The sequence below is a fragment of the Tympanuchus pallidicinctus genome, unplaced genomic scaffold (genome assembly GCF_026119805.1).
Source record: "Tympanuchus pallidicinctus isolate F22 unplaced genomic scaffold, pur_lepc_1.0 scaffold16, whole genome shotgun sequence".
NCBI lineage: Eukaryota > Metazoa > Chordata > Aves > Galliformes > Phasianidae > Tympanuchus > Tympanuchus pallidicinctus.
The window spans coordinates 13688119-13706166 of NW_026294679.1; the positions used below are offsets into that span (position 1 = coordinate 13688119).

Here is an 18048-nt window from a genome sequence, read left to right on the forward strand (position 1 = left end):
TCATGTTTCATTTTGCTTCAAATGATTATACATCACATGAATTTCTCCAGTGACAGTTAGCTTTGGCGCATAAAAATAATTCTCTTCTTACCTTTCCATTTTGAGACTAAGAAAACATACAAACCTAGCCTCAAACCTGTCCTTATATTATGTAACAGTGTCAAAATGGATCTGTGTCTTTTAAGTAATAGGAGCTAATATGCGTGAATGAGCAAAGGTTGATTATCAAGGTGTGTGTCATTGGCAGGCAGAATTTTTTTTTATGATTGGTTTCAGTCATTACATCAGTGCAATTAAAGTTAAAACCACATCCTTTCCAGACATGTTGACTGTTGGCACACAGTTTTGTTTGATTTTTCCGCATTACCTGATCTTGCTACAGCCATACTAGCCTGAAAATCACCATGGATTTGTACCCAAAGGAATAGATTGCATTTGTGTTGTTAAAGAGAATGCAGCAGATATACAAAAGATTAATATTCCAAAATAGGCCCCTGAAGTAAACAGAACAATTCTGGCTCCTCTTGACTTACTGTTTCTTTTAAATCTCATATAGTAAATACTTCATTTTTGAGATTTATCTCCTTCTTCCTCCACAAGACAATACCCTCTGCTCAGACCATACCTATTGGCTTCTGATATATCCAGGAATTTTTGCTTCTCTAAGCTTTGCCGCAGAAAGGGCTACGTAGCTTTAGGTCAAAATGAAAAGTACAGATTGTTGTCTTTATTTTGAGCCTTTACGTTTTGCAACATTTAGTAATATTGTTTTCTTCTTGATGAGTTTCTGCTGTGCCTTATGCAATCTTCATAGGCAAAAATTGGAAAAATTCCATTCATTTATTTTTCTTTAACACCAAACACCTTCCTAGAATTAATTCAGAATTAATGTGTGGCTAGCCAGCCTCAAGCCTGTGTAATTTCAAGATTTTCATGGAAACAAAGTAATGCATTATAGAACACAATGAGGTAAAATTTAAACAGCCATTTTTTTCTCTCATATATCATGCGTATTGTTACTATATTGTCAGTTGCCTTTAAATATGAAGTTTTATATTTTAATTTTTTGCTTCCCTGCTGTTCACAGGTGGCCCAAAACTTTGGCTGGAATCACTGCTTATCATCCTTGTCTTCAGTATTCATTTAACTCCATTGCCTTTCACAATGGTGTAGAAGAGTCTAAGGCATGGCGTAAATGTAATCGAACTGGACGCTGGGATGAAGAAAACTATTCTGAATGTCCTTATTCACAAGAAATAACTCAAGTTCTTCATGCTTTCAGTCAGGTAACGCTGAAATCCAGGGCTTCTTTTCTGTAGTACTGATTTTATGGGATAGCTTGCAAGAAAATGTTTGTTCAGCCACAAGTATGGGATATTTGGGCTTTGAATAAAATGTTGATGTTTTTATTTATTTATTTATTTTTCTGGCAGTGGTTTTGGTAATTGATGGTGCCGTAGCAACATGCAGTGCGCAGTATCTATTGTCTTTAATATTTTTCTTTCTCTGGGTGTCTAGAATCTAGACGCCATTAATAACGTTAGCAGGGTCATCTCTGCTTCACTGCAGTTCCTTATTTACCTACTCCTCATGCATTTTTACCAGAAAGACATTAATTTCTCTCGAAGTTCTATATCAGGGTTTTGCTGACTGAAGTCTGTTTTCCCACTGCTGTTGTAATATATTTAAAAGAGCTGCAGAAATGAGACCAAAATGTCTTCCTGATGTATTCCAGGGTAAAAACAAATAAACAAAAAGACCAAACAAACAAACAAAAACAAAACTCCAAAGCAGTATTCAGTTTCTTTCGGATCCTTTCAGTATTTCAGGGTTTCTTACTGATAAGTTAAAGAGAAGGTGAGATTTGAAAAAAAAAAAAAAAAAAGCATATGGGTAGAAATGAAAAAGAGCATAACAGTGAACAGTGAAGAGCATGAAGAATGGTACTGGTCTGTAACTTCCATAGTAACTTTTACCACTTTCAGTTTGCTTGATGATTTCTTCCTAATTAATAGCACTAGATGCTAGATTGCTTTAAAGTTTATTCTATGTTAATAATTACTATGTGAAGAAATCCAATGGAATTACATGGTTGTAATTCTGTGTGGAAGAAAGGTCATCTCTAGACTCCAGAAATCCCACCTGCTCAAAGCAAGGTAAGCTACAAGGTTAAGTCAGGTTTCTCAGGCTCTTTAAAAACAGGTTTTTAAAAACCTCTGAGGATGGCTGCACAATGTTCAAATACCTGACTATTACCCTCACCATAGAAAAGGTTTTCCTCTTATTCTGCCCAAGCTTCTCTTCTTTCAGCATAGTACCGTTGTCTTCTCTCCTTCCACCATACTCTACTGTATACATGAAACCTGACTGGCGTCACTGTTCTTGTCAGTGTTGCAAAAACAAGGACAATTTTTAGGCTGATGAAATATTTTGAGGCCTATGTGTTCCTGTCTAGAAAAATTAGTCATGCAAAAATTTTCAGTATTTGTTGACATGTGGTGGTGTCTGGAGATGACAGCAACTGAATCTGAGACTTAGGGTAAAATATTCTACTGACATTTATGTGTATAGTACTAACAAGTGAAATAATAGAAAGCATTATACAAATGGATGGGATCTCTATTTTTAGCAAAGAAAAAAGCCAGCAGATTCATCACACCAAGCAATTCTCATGTATTTTCAGATGCACATCAATTTGACGACTGTACTTGAATTTTCCCGCCAACTGACAGCCTACACAAGAGGTGCTTCCCACTTTGCGGATAAAATGGATGTAATATATTTGGCTTATATAATGGAAAAGTTAATTGTCTTCGTGGATGAAGTTGAAGATGTAAGATATCTTCTGTGTACTGAAAGTATCACGTAGAAGTGAAGCCTCCACATATGGCCATGTTCTTAATGTATGCAGGCACACACTGAAGCTTCTAAAACTGCTTGCCTGCTATTCAGCCACAAACATTCCGCATATGCTGCTGCGTCTTTCTTTATGTCAGACAGCTGAGCCATCTCATCTGACTGACATTATTCCTTGTGCTAAGGAAGAAAAATTGCATTTCAATAAGACACATCCTTAATTTTCTTTTTCATTTTTATTTTTGCCATAACTTACATTTAGAATGAACTTGAGCTACTCCTCAAACTGGCCACTTTTTTGCTTTCATTTATAAGTTCCTCATCCTTTTATTTTCTCCATTTCATCAGGAGATTTTAACTCAGTTTACTCAGTGTAGCAGTTTATATAAAGAGAAGAAAACATGGCTTTTAAGTACAAATTTCCACACGAACTTTTAGCATAATGTATTCTATTTTCACAGGGAAATCTAACAAGAGTCGTGCAAATCCTACGGGAAAAATAGTTTTTTACAGACAGCAGCAATGTTCACCATAGTTTTTACTGTTAATTTTCAGAGTGACTGCTTTTATAAGATTTCATAACTTGTAATTTTTGTACACGATAGCTATCATTAAAACGTATGTTTTCTTTGGTTTGGCAGCATTCATTCCATTCTTACTCTGAGGATTGTAACAGTTAACATTTTAGTGTCAATTTGAGAAATCCTCCAACTTCAATTTCATCATCATATGCTAGGCCTAAACTGTGTTATCAAGGGATCTCTAAGAATTGTGTTTCAAAGCTACAACTATGAAAGCCTCTTCGTTCAAAATCCTTTCTGGGAAAAAAAAAAAAAAAATATCCAAAAAGAAATATTTGAATGTATCCATGAGGCCTCTTTATTTTTCTTGTACAAGCAATTGATGCATTATGCATTAAAACTGAGCATCATCTCTGATATCTTAGTTGATTTGTTCCATCTTTAGAGTAGGTTTCAGTTTCTGGTTTTTGGTACTGAAGCTTCTCCATTTCTGCCACTTATTTCTACATCACTTATTTTGTAATCTCTTGTTTTCATAATTTAGAACACTGTCTTCATTCATCTGTTTCATTCTTTTATTTTGATTTTTCTTTTTTTGTGATTTTCAAAATAACTTTAAACATCTGTGCCAGAGGAGGTGACCCATTGTTGCTGAAATGTACCCCTCACTGCCTCACAGTGCTCATATCCACATGTTTGGTCTCCATAAATGTCCAGCAGGCCTTGATGAATGTCAGTGGGTGCCATTTTTTGCAGAAGAAGGAATTCAGTGACCTACCTTTGCTTCATATACACTCCATATCAATCACCATTTTGTCAGACTGCTCTTCTGCTGCCATCCATCACACAGCAATGAAATGTAATGGAATATTGGCAGAAAGGTTCAACCTGTAATACCATAGCACCAACATCTGCCACTGATATTGTGGACCAACATAATAAAATGGGAGGCATTACTTTTGGAGCAGCCTTTGTACATTTTAATAAAAGTTAGTGGTACTTTGACTCATCTTGGTTTCATCTCTCAAAGCGTCAACTGCTTTAAGGACAATTACCAGGAATATGTACATATATTAGCCAAAAACTTTGTATTTCTAGTGTCATGCCTTTATTCTTCAATGATGTATTTAATTATAATATAAATTAATACATCTTTTTATTTCTCATCTTTTTTTATATTTATAGCCAATTGTTCTGCCCTCAGTTAATTACTGCTTGCCTTATTAGTGCATAGTTTAATCTTTTTGCATAAATCAATCTTTAAATGTGTTTTATTATTATTCATTATATCCATAACTATTTTTCACATTGTCACATCCATCTACAATTACATAGTAATCACATGCTCAAAAATACATTAAATATTTCAGGAATAGTTGCATATAATGTCTGATTATTCATCTCTCTTTTTCAATGCATGTGAAATGTATTTTTTATTGGAAATTTTATTTTTTATTGGAAATGTATTTTTTATTGGAAAAAAAAACCATAGCTTGTCTATTCTTAAACATTTTTCTCCAATGTTGAATTTCTTTCTACATTCCACTGAATTATCTGTGTATTTGCATTATTTTTCTGTTCCTATCAGTTTGACATCTTAGCCTCTTAAGGGTTTTTTAAGTTGTATTTCTCTCTTGGTCATTTTTTCTGTATTCAGGTTCTGTATTCTTGTGTACCTTTGGCAAGTCTTTGTTTCTTAGAAAGTCACAAACCTTCAAAAATAATGGTAAACTCAGATTTACCATTTACCATCTTACCGAAAAATAAGTTTTAAAATTTTTGGAAGTAAATATTTTAATTTTTAATTGAAAGCATCACCAAAAATACTCACAGTGAAGGTTATTCTTTCTAAATTGAGTAAGCTAATAAGATTTTGAAACACATAGTCACATTAAAAACTCCAAAATATCATTTGACAAAGGCTGGGATATATCAAATAGAATTAGTCAGAAAAGTAAATTAAAATACACAAAACTATAAGCTCATACTTTCTGTATAGCCAGTGAGATACTTCAGGTTTGTATTAACACTTCACTTATATCTCAAATTTGCACTTTTAAGTCTGTAATTTATTTCAAATAAATTCTTTCTCCCCCGCAAGATTCTTTTATTAACTATAATGCAGTTTTTAGAGGATCATGGCCAATTTTTAATTGTTTAAGGAAGAGTTTAATAATTCTGGAATACTGTTAAGAGAAAGTGTCCCCCCTCTTTTTTTTTTTTTTTTTTTTTTTTTTTTTTTGTGGTGTGTCTTGTAGATAGACTTAAAAATTGTGAACTAATACCTTTTTTTTTTTATTTTTTTTTGAAGGTAGTAGAGTTGTTATTTTTTTGGTATTTACATTTCAGTACATCTAATTTTCTTAACAGAATGTGGTTAATAAAAGAAATACAATCCCAGTTCTTAGTTGTGTTTTTGCATACTTACTTCCTACTGTTGTATTTTGCAGAAAATACTTGTTTGTTTTTTAATTTTCAGATAGGGGATGCTCTCATTGAAATTGCCAGCAATATAATGTCTGTTGATGACCATGTGTTGTGGATGGCTCAAAAGGAAGACAAAGCCTGCACCAGAATTGTGCGGTGTGTGGAACACATTGCAAATCAAATACTGACCAGCAACATTCAAGTTATTTCGAAGGTATAAAATCACAAAGCACTTTTGTCAAAAATTATTTTAAAAATGTTTTCTTTGTAATTTTTATTTCTAAATTCTACGTAGAGAAGAACAAGACACAGCATAGCATAGATATACTTGGATTCTGTAGAATTTTTTTCCTGGATTCTGTTTGGAACACTGAAACATTTTCCTGAGAATCTCTGATGATATTAAGAATAATTTTGCTTGGCTTTGCTTTTATATATTTATTCTTACAATAGACTGTTTGCAACACTATATTTCTAGTTTTCCTAGCGCTTTGTTCCTATAGTATTTGGATTTCTTTTTGGAAGGGATACATTGAGTGAGAAATTTATAATAATAAAAAAAACAGGACACTCCCTTATTACTTAAAGTTCTCAATATACCTTTCAGGAAGGCGTCTAGATAACACTTTCTAAAGCAGTTAGAAAATATTCTAAAAAGATGTCATAAAGGTTATTAATTTGCAGTCAGTGTTATTTAGAAGCAAGCTGTAGCAGTATGAAGTAACTGTACTTAGTTCTTGTTCTCCACCTACATGAATTTGTCATTTGTATACTGAGGAGTTGTCATTTGGGTATTGAGAAACTGTCTTTGTCACTTTTAACATCTAAGTGGTAGAAATATGTGGAAGGTAGAAAGGCTTGGAAATTATAGAATTTTAGATAAATATTTCAAAGCCTTATTACTCTCTTAATTATCTTGATTTTAAGCAACATTTATTATTTTGTCAAGTGCTCTATTTTATTTTTATTTTGTTGAAGATACTGCAGAGAAGTGAAATCAGTGTTAGCTTAAATTAGGGCAATAAAGTATTTAAAAAAATATTGAAAAAAGGAAATGTGGACCAAGTTGAATTACATGCTGAGCTGAACAGCATAATGACTTTAGTCCCTTTGCTGTATAATTTTAGTATAGTGTAGTATTCTTCTACTTGAAGAATAAACTGACAAAACTTCTTGGATTTTTTTTTTTTATTTAATTCTCTTTTACATAAAATGATCAAATTTGCTAGAATTGTTTATTTTTATTAAGCATGCAGAGACAATAATTTGCTTTTTTGAAGTATATTGTAATGTGACAGCTAGGAGGCTTCTGTTGCTTTATACTTAAGGTATCTTTTAAATGTCAAGTGCCAAAGGTCTTTTTTTTCTTGTTACTGCTTCAGAAGGAAGTTGACATTACTGTAAACAGCAATGTTCTGTACTGACATATAGATCTCAGTCTCTAGCCTTTTTACTGTGCCTTATATTTTTCACTTCTTGCAGTTTTCTGAAGGATAATTAGTTTATGGTTCAGTGCAATTTGTAAATAAACAAAGCTGTAGAGTTTTTCTTTTTGTCATCTCACACAATACCAAACATGTCTGTTCTTTCTGCCAGCCAGAAGACTATATGCAGAAATTGCATCTGCTTTCACCTCTTTTTTCTATTTTTTACCTTTTTTTTTTTTTCTTTCAAACAACAGCACATAAAACCCTCAAAGCTTAAGTAGCCACTGGTTTATAAAATACTTTCTGAAAAAAACGGACCTTGATAAATTATGTTAGTTTTACAACATATGCACAGCTGCATTCCCTATAGACTGAGAAGCTAACTGGAAGCCGTGGCTTCTGCTGTTATTCCTATGTTATTTTTGGAAGACAAAAATGGTTTTCCATTTCGTGGAGGTCAGAAAAATGCCAACATGGAAACAGTCATTTAGATCTTCTTAAATCTCTCTTGCAAAATATATTGTAGATACACCCTGGGGTATTGAAACCCGCACAGAGGCCCTGTGCACAGCCAGCAAGGTGTATCCCAAATTAATTTCCCTTCAGTATTGTTCTGAGGTACTTACTTCTGCTGATATTTTTGTGTTTACTTATGTCAGATCTGCAGTTTGAGAAAGAAGACTTCCAGCGGATGATAAAACTTGTCTCCTTAGTCCTGTCAGGGGTCTTTAAGATTGATAGATTGACTTGGCTTAGAAGAGACCTTAAATTCCCACACAGTTCTGTCCTCTGATGTGGGCTAGGTACCATCCACCAGATCAGGGACTGGGACCCCATCCAGTTCAGCCTTGAACACCTTCAGGGACAGGGCAACCACAGATTTGCTGTGACACAGGCCTCTGGCTGTGACCATTCAACCAATTCCTTATCAATCAAATAGTCCATGCACCATCTCTCTCCAATCCATATCTATCCAATTTAGAGATGAGGTTGTTGTGTGGACCAGCTTTTGGCGTGTTCATTTCACTCTCCACCTGATAAAAGCCAGAATATTTAATTATAATTGCAATATAGTTGTTGTTGTTTTTGGTTTTATTCTTCGCCACTTTGTACTATTCTTGTATTACCCCTATAAGGATCCTTTTTGGCCATTTTGCCTTCATGTAGGTTTAGAAAATGGACTCCACATTGTCATTTTCTATATCTCCAACTCAAAATTATTAGCTCATGGTTTTTCGTAACATGTACCTTTCTTACAGATGCTTGTTTCCATGGATAATTTTGCTCTGCATTCATCTACATCCATTTCATAATTCATTTGAGAGTCCTAATAAGGAACAGCTTCAACTTCTATTTTACCCGTCTGTTCCTATATACAGTGTGTTCACACTATTTAAACATTGCCATAGGATTATTTTGAAAATGAAAAGATTAATGTTTAAAGAGTTTTGTATTCAGAATTTAGAAAGTAGGGCTTCCTTGTGAAATCACTTGAACTGTCACTACAATATCCTCCAGCTGACATTTTCTTATCATCGTCTCACAAATATGAATGAAGAAACTAGTTCTATTTCCATTCTACAGCACAAAGCTTGAAGTTCTAAATAATTAAATGGCTCTAGCCAGGGTTTTAGAAATGCATTACCACAAAGAAGTTTTAACTGAGACATGTAGCTTGATTCTGGTAATATGGATAATAGCACTATGCAAACATGATAATGGAATGTGATCTGTGAAAGACATTCATTCAATCCATCAATCCATCTAACAAATAGCTAAGCATCTTTCTATTTCATTTCTATGGCACAGAACACATCCTTGTCCATTTTAAAAATAATTTCTACTACTGCTTTTGCTAATTGACTTCATATCTGTATTGCTTTAAATCAAGATTAAATCTGCTGAAGCTGATAATGGCACAGTTGCAAAACTGGTACAGATTGAGAAATAAAGGTATTTTAAAATATTTATTAGCTGTCTTGTCATCTCTTTTTACTTATACCTATGAAGTTCTCAAGCAATCTGTCCATACTGTTGTAGAGTTCTATATCAGTTTTTAAAAATATGTTCCATTTTCTTTCTTACTCATATGCATTATGTATGGAAGCATGTACAAACACAATCTTTATAAAGTATGTACAATAAATACACAATACACATGTAATTATATGTAATTAAAAGTAATGAGTTAGCAATATCTCTGCTTTTCAATATGCTTTGACAGGTATCTCATAATATTGCTCTGGAGGCCTTTATGATCAAGCCATCTAATTTCATGGGAATGACTTGCACTGCCTTCCAAAAAATACCTGCAAATGTTGACAAGTCAGTTGTACATGATTTGGGAAGCTGGGAAGCAGATCCCCGTTCTGATCAACATTTGAATTTCAAGTGCAACACTGGCAATCTGAATGGTTCCTTGTTGAATTCTTCTACCAGGGTAAGTCAGTGCAGTCACAGGTATAGTTTAAATTTTTGAATGTGGATAATAATTTCAATATTTAAATTGCTTTAGTATGTTGTATTGGGTATTTTGTTGTTCTAACATATCCTATACAAATAATGCAGAATGTGAATATAAATAAGTAAATATTTTGTTCTTTCTGTCTCCAGGTCTAGTTCTGAAAATGTTTCCACGTGTAACCAATCTATTTGAAGTAATTTGGCAGTGTTTGTTTTAGTGAAGTGCTCTCTGGATTTTACATTTCAGAAATTTTCAGACTAATAAGTCAGTGGAAATTATCTTTACATCCACTAAACAGTATTACATTCTTTTTTCTCTGAACTTTATGCAGAGGGAGGGTGCTACATTGCAGTTTTTGAGTAGTAGTCCGAGAAACACAATAATAAGACTGTTAATAGAACACACTGTTAATATCAAATAATGAAGTGGAACAATTAAGTTTTGATCTAGTAGGAAATGGAATTTTGCATTTGGCTGAGCATGTTATTAAATTTAAGTCTTGCAGAGTTGAATTTTTGTTATCCTTCAGCTGAATCTCAGTTTAATAGCCTTATTTCTTGAAATTCTTAATATGACAAAATGATACTTTTCTGGATAATACTACCAGTTTATTGAACTTTGAAATTATTTTGATTGAAGTTATTTTCTCTTTGGTGCATTTTAATCTTCTGTACAGGTTAGGCAGAGATGTGGCAGTAACTTATGCTCTGGTAAAAAGAGGCTGTCTAAATAATAGAAGAAGAGGCGGAATTTCTTTTTTTTTTTTTTCCTGCAATGGAATTAATTTCCTCTGCGGACACTGTTCACTTGTCTGTCTAGGATGACCTAGACAGTTGTCTGAAAAGAGGAGATTGACATTTATAAGATGAAAACCAAATGTCAGAGATCTAAAAGCTAAAACAGGGAGCTGAATCTAAAACATATATAAAGGAAATTCTAGTGTCTGCATGAAAGAAGATTACCTAGAACTTTGCGAAGCAATTTTAAAGTATATGATATATATCCTGTGTGAAGTGATGTTATTATCATTTTAGATCACTAGATCTCATGTCTGAATTTTCAACAACACACTGCAGAAGATTCAGATGTTAGTTTCATGGCCAAAAGACCAAAATTTACTTAGGTTGTAATGTAATACGTGAATCCTGAAAAGCAAGAAGCTTCCATTCATTGTTCTCTGTAACTTTTACACTAAGCACTCCTTTAACTCATTCTGAAATGAACTGTATTCCTTATGTTATTTTCTTCACAGTTTAATAGAACAAATTGTATAAATGTAATTGATTACAGAAAATAGAATTCTTTGTCATTATTCCAAGCCACACTAATTCTGTATTTTCTCTGTGGAGGCATACAGTAAACCTACTTCATAGTGTTGTATAAAATTCAGGAAACTAGAGTTTGTGGTAGAGGTGGGAGTTGCTGGTTTTCAAAATTTAGTCACTGTATTTTAAAGTACTCATTACTCTGACTACTTAGAACTTCATTTTAGATGATGAACTTATTCTTAGAATCTTTCTCTACTTAGCATAGGATTAATCATAAAGAAGAAAAAAAATCTAATGAAAATTCCTAAGTACAAATGATAATTATAACTTTAATTTACTTCTAATAAAAGCATAAAAGGTTGTCCTTAAAGAGCTCATTGAATGAAGAGGTTTACTGTTTTATGACAAAAACTTTATCTTTCTTCAAATGTATAACATTGTAAGTCATCGGCTCACTAAGTATAAACAGTTGTTTATGACAGTGATCTGTTGACGGCCAGTTCTACTAATGAATTAGAAAAAGTGTACATTCATAAAGCAGTTTGTGGAAAGCTGATGGGAGAGGACTAAGTAAGCAATCACAAGCTCTCTAAATAACACATCGGATTTTTTGTAGTTAGCCTATACTGATACTTTCAGGCACCAGTAGGAAATTGCTACAAATTTAGTAAGTAGTTGTCTATTAGTTGTTTAACCTGATCTACGTATTATGAAATAGAGAGCCCCCAAAAGGGGATGAAATACTGAAGGAAAAAATAAAATTAACAAGAATAATTGAAAATTAAATAATTTAAAAGATACTGAAAGAGGTTTTAAAAACGTTGGGAGATAACTTGAAATATGCGTATATCAACTTGTGTTTCAAATACGTGGAAAGTCCTTTCCAGTGTATGTGGAAAGACTATTTTGCAGTATTTAAAAATACTCTCAGGCAAAATATTATTTCAGTGTGATGCACAGATTTTTATCTTTCAATCTCATTTTGGCTCTGCAGTCAATAAACAATCTGAAAGACTGAAAAAATTATCACTACTGCAGATCAAAAGTTTTGCTGTTGTAGAGCTTAGACCCAGTTGCTTTGTCTTAAATCCCCTTTCTGCTGTTAGAAGTAGACATTTTTCATTGCCTACCTGAACTCTATCGGATGAAAAAACATGGCCCAGTTATATGTTCCTGTTTTATGATACAGTGGCTTGTATTTTGACACAGTGTATGTTTTGATCCTGGTTAAATAGGCCTAAAGGTGTCTTTCCAGTCTTCCTACTTAGAGGAGTGCTACTAATACACTGCCCCATAGCCTGACTGTACTGTAGGGATACCAGTACTGATAGGCAAATACAGGGCTACTGTAACACTTGAACTCAGACAGTATGAAAAGAGTTTAATGCTATTGAATATGAGTCTGCTGTCTGATTCCCATTTGATATATAGTAGTCTGAACATAATCCCTGTTCTAGCCTTATCCTATAAACTATCTCCAGTGTGTAAAGATATCAGTTATACAGTTAATTCTTTCCTCTGCCTCACTAAAATTACATCTCACTAAAATTACATTAAAATGAATTGTTTGAATGTCCTGCCTATCACAATTAAACATTAAGTTTATAGATGACTGTAAACTCAGTATTCACTCTTGGAATTTTAAGAAAATATTTTATTAACGTAATTCATGGTTTCGGTGTCTCTGTAAAATGTTAAATGAGTAAAATTGTTCATCTCTCTCTAGTTTCATTGGTTGTTCATTTCATGCAGGACTGAGTTCAGGGGAGCAACAATAATCTGTATCTTTCCATGTAATCACTGATTTCTGAAATTCAAATTTCACTTAAATATCCTCAATATATTTCATTTTACTATTACATTTTATTTAGTCTTTATATTTTTATGAGCCAGACAGGTCTTTTGATTTACCAGATTGCATTGCAGGTGATGTCCATATGCTAAAACATTAAAAGTTGGTGTTAGCATTGATACTAGCCATACTAATAATGAAGAAAAAATCGAAAGTGCTTTGACAAAATTGTTTGATCACTTACTTATATAACTTTGAGTCATTATACAATTATAGAAATATTTTTTCATAGTCATAATCATAAGTTGTATTAAAAAAAAAAAAAAGCTTTTTTCTTGCATAAAGTCAATTTGAATATCAAACCATAAAGATAATGTAAAAGTTTATAGTACATTCATATATAAAATTTGGCAGGATTTCACAGAAGAACTTGATGCAAGGATTTCTACTACTTCCCACTACTTTGATTGCGATAAAGCACAGAAAATCCCGAAGAGAAACTATGAAGGGAAAAGTTATAAGCTGCATAAGACCTGCTTTCTAATTGGCCTTTAAATAAAAGTGCCTTTCGCTGCAACTCAGTGTATGTGAAATGCTCCTAATCTTTATAGATAGTTAATTATATCAATTTAGAAGCTGTCTAGTAGGTTGTGCAATAATTAACTTACTCATTAATGCAAAAGCTAATTCTTATATAAATAACAATTACAATTTATACTGGAAGTTTCTAAGGCAGTGTTAGGTGTGCTGTTTACCCAGTTATATGTTCCAAAATGGTTTCATTTCTATGGTACTACTAAATAAACAGGTAGTTTTGACTTTAAGATTTGAACAGTGCCTCATACATTTTCATTAACAGAGGTTTATGTGTATTCTAATTACATGTGAACATGTTTATGTGAAGTATTTTCTTTCTTTCTGCTACCTTGATTGAGTTGCTTATCCATTACACATACATTTTGCAGAACACATGTACAGCATTTTTGAGGGCAAATGAAAAAGATCAGCTGAGGAAATTTTAAGTTCAAAGAAATGTGTAAAATTAGTGAAGTCAATTAAAATGTAATGCAAAATGAAAATATTTCCAGCAACTTTCACAGGAGTTGGCTATTTTAAATCAATTTTTCTGATCCAATCAGTCAGATTAACTGTTCACCCAGTCCTGATACTTCTTCATTCAATTTTAAACTTTAAAAAAAACAAAACAAAACAAAGTATAAATGTTTCCAGTCTTTTATTGAGAAGATTCACATAGCAACGTTGTATAATCACATACATCATACTAACAAAGTATTAGCTAAGGCACCCAACAAAATATTACTGTACTACCTACAATAAAATTAGGTCAGTAGGATAATTTTGTGTTTCTTCTTCTGGAGTACAGTAGTTGTGTTCTTATGTGTAGTATGAATGTGTTGGCATCACCATTTCTGTTATGATTTCTTCTAATTACTCAGCATGCATCATTTGTTAGAGAGTATTACAGCACCTTTATCACCAAACATTGCAAACTTTGATTATGTCTGTACAACATAGATTGCTACAAGATTATCATTTTATTTTTTTCTGAATCTGTAGCTTTTATGACTGCAGAAATAAACAAAATATTGCCAAGTGAAGCAGTAAACCAGGAAAAAAAAAATCCCACCTATTTTCTCAGTTTACATACAGTGAATATTACAGTGATGCAATGGACTCAGTACCAATAAACACAACATCATAACTTATTTTGGTTTCAAAGCATTTTTTTCTCCAAGTGTCATCATTATGATCAAGTTAAGACTCTTTACATTACATACTATAATTTTTCCTTTTCCTTTTCTTTTGGGAATTATCTATTTTTTCCCATTTTCTTCTTTGCCTGCTCCTTTCTTTTTGTGTCTTAGAACTCAAAACATTTTGCTCTTCTTTTATTGACTATTGGCACTAATTTGTGCATTTACTCTGGGAACTTCAGGGAAAGTTTGCTTGGATATAAATTATGCATTTGAATTTTACAGTAACTATTCTAGATCTACTCTTTCAGTGGTTTGTTGGTATTGTCAAAAACAGATGTCTTTATGTGATTAAGAGATTTTAAAGTTTATTTTATCTGCTTTCATCCCTTCATGTTTATTCTATGTGCTTTTTATCTAAAATATTTTCTGTGTGAGCATGAATTTGCTTGCAGTTGATTAGTGATTGTACACTGAGTAAAAAGTGAAGTTTCTGTCATTCAGTTGATTAGGTGGACTTCACTTCAAAATCAAATACATATAAGACAAACTACCTCCCTCTCTTCCAAAATCCTAAAAGCACAACTTTACATGTCTATACTTGCTTACTACTATTCCTTCTCAGACAATTTCTGTATATATTTATGCCTATTATGACATCTTTGACATAAATAATTCTGTATACCATATATAATATAATACAATAGTCCTTCTTCACTCTGCATGTATACCCCATGCTCTTTTACAATGTGAATGGTGATCCTGCTATTTCTAAATATGGAGAAAATGAAATAGGACAAGTATACCATCCATGCTTGTGCAACATCAAATATATTAGGTATGAAGAAGTGTTTCTGTAGTAGTTCTACTTGTTTAATGTATGTCAATACATTGTTCAATGTATGTCAATAGTCATGTTCAGTGTATGTCAATTGAAATTATGTTCTTTTTAAGTAGGCAAATGTACTGTATTGTGTTCTTCTATTTCATAGCTGGTTTCAGCATAAAAAAAAAGCTAAAATGTAATTATAAGCTCATGTCCCTGTTATCTTACCATTTGCCACTTCAGCATATAAAAATTCTGCAAATAACATCAGCCAAATTTTCTGTATTATATTGTTTATGGTTCTGTTCTGATGTTTCTGGTACAAATATAATATTTAAAACTTATATTTATTTAACTGATATTAAGTTCTGTTCTTGCTGTGTACAGCTTAGGGTTTTAGTTTGTATATCTATGTGGAGGTGAAAAGTAATCTGAACAACTTATACAGAAAAAGAACAAATATAAGAACAAAAGGACTTGGAAAAGCACAAACTTATATGTGATATAAATTTCTGTTATTTCAACTCACATTTGCTTTCATAAATTTAACATGACTCATGTTGATTTTATGAGTGTTTTCATTGTATATCTGAGAGATAAGCTCTCACTTTCTCATCTACAATGGTTGCATGAAAAACTTTTCTTTTTGATTCTCTGCACCATCATTCTCATTACAGAAAAGTTCTCTTTGGGGTTTCCCAAAGGGCATTGGAAGATTATTTTCTTTTACAAAAGAAGGAAGCAAAATTACCAGACTCCCTCATGTGCATTCTGCTGTTAAATAATGGCTTGTACATTAATTAAGATAAATATTGTAACAGAAAAACATCGACACTGTGACAGTTAATAACACAGTACATTAATTGTTAGAACATATTTTAAGTTAACTTAATGGTAGGAAGATAATAATGAACAACTAGAAAACTGAGTACTACCAAAATTCCTGGTTGTTGACATTTCAAGAATTATAACCCTACTCTGATTTTGTTATTATACTAATAGTAAACTTTTTAATTTTTATTACTCTATTTATAAGTTAAATGGTGATGCTTACTTAATTCTTTCAAATGCTTGTTTTATTTTCCATGGCAAAGACCTATGTTTTCAAAGAGGAAACACCTCAAAATCTATTAAATACTTTTATTTCGTTATTCAATAGCTTTTTCACTATGTTTGGCTAACTTCATTGCCTATTTTTGCTGTTAAGATATTTCTAGTTTCTAAATTGATAGATATAGTAGCTACATGAGTATCTACAGAAGTTTTACTTTTACTTTTTTTCCTGGTTGATTCGATTTCTGTTGACTTATTTTAGAACACAAATAGTTTAATGCTGACAAAGCATTCACTAGAATAGATTACTTTGAAGATTAATGGGTGTGGATCTTCCCCTAGAAACACTAATTGTTTAATGACTTTCCAGTTTCCTGTATGTGATAACTGGGAGGAAGTGCCCAATGGCACAGGTGTGAGGGATATACTTAAGGCAAATGCAGCAGTTTCTGAGGTCGTGTATAAAATGTTTTCAAATGTTGTGGTTTTGTTTTTTGTTTTGTTTCGTGGGGGTAGAATCTATGTTGTATATAGGGCAATATGTGTATAGTTTTCTCTGTGTCTACAGGACAATTTCTTTATGTTGTGGCAGTTTTTCAGAGGCTTTTATTATAGCCAGGTATGGAGTTATTACTGAACGTGTAGTGGAAGTCAGCAATAGAATGCAAATTTTAAGTCCGGACTGTTAGTACTCTATATTTCAAGCACAATATAGACCGAGTGTTATGAGAATACCTCTTTTGAAATGGCTTATAAAAAGGCTACTATACAAATGAGTTCATTCATTAAAAGACTAGTATTCTGCCTTTGGCTTCATAAATGTCTCCATAATGTAAGAAATGAAATTTGATTTCATTTATTTGTAGTGCAAATGTTGTCTTGCTATTTGCTGCTTACAAAGAAATTACTTAATTGGGCAGTGTGTGTGTTTAAGATTTCTGCGATTTTAATGATCAACAAGAACCCAAAACTTTATGACAAGGCTTGGATTATTAGAAGATCTGCCTAATTCTGTTTTTTTTTCATTCTTATCTGCCATTTTAGACTGAATGTCATGTGTTTACACTTTTAAAATATGATGTAAGAGTGGATGACAGCAGTCTCACTGAGTATCTCAAAATACAGGCATTGTATCTCTTGAGTTCATCTTGTTGAGAAATGGATTTTTAACTAAATGAATATTGATATGCTGATTCATATGTTCACACTGGGAACACATTCCTTCATTATTGACATGTGCATAAATTTATCAATAAGAGGTTGTATGGTATCTGAATTGTTATTTGACATAGTACATACAGAACTGAAAAGTACAAATATGATCATAGCATAACTACCTGACTGTTAATTATAAAAGTCACATATTCAAAATTCTGTATTACTACATAAAATAAATTCTTTATACTGAGCTATTGTTCTCCTAAACCATCAGTGAAAGAACTTACAGGTGTTAATTGGGTTTCCAATTCATTACTGGTTTTAATGCTGGATAAAGATTTAATGAAACACTTATGCTCTGTTTTAGAGAGAAAGATATTCTAAACACATACTCATTATATGTCTATACACAGACAGTCTTCTAGGTGAAGTTAATTTGCTTCTTTCCTTGGTTATGAAACTCGCGATTCTAAAAGAACTTCATGGTAGAATACAATTATGTTTCTTTAACTGATTTGAATTCAAATTCCCCCTCAAAGTG

The 18048-nt window shown here is 32.5% G+C and overlaps 1 protein-coding gene across 3 annotated transcripts in view; it reads left to right on the forward strand.

Annotated features, from left to right (window-relative positions):
• The window catches only part of LOC128077672 (adhesion G protein-coupled receptor A3-like), a 252454-nt gene that overhangs the window by 135196 nt on the left and 99210 nt on the right, over positions 1 to 18048 (forward strand). For all 3 annotated transcript variants that reach the window (XM_052677159.1, XM_052677160.1, XM_052677161.1), the window contains exons 9-12: positions 1088 to 1286; positions 2684 to 2833; positions 5857 to 6018; positions 9456 to 9671. In XM_052677159.1, coding sequence (XP_052533119.1) covers positions 1088 to 1286; positions 2684 to 2833; positions 5857 to 6018; positions 9456 to 9671 — 727 coding nt within the window. The remainder of the gene's footprint in view (positions 1 to 1087; positions 1287 to 2683; positions 2834 to 5856; positions 6019 to 9455; positions 9672 to 18048) is intronic.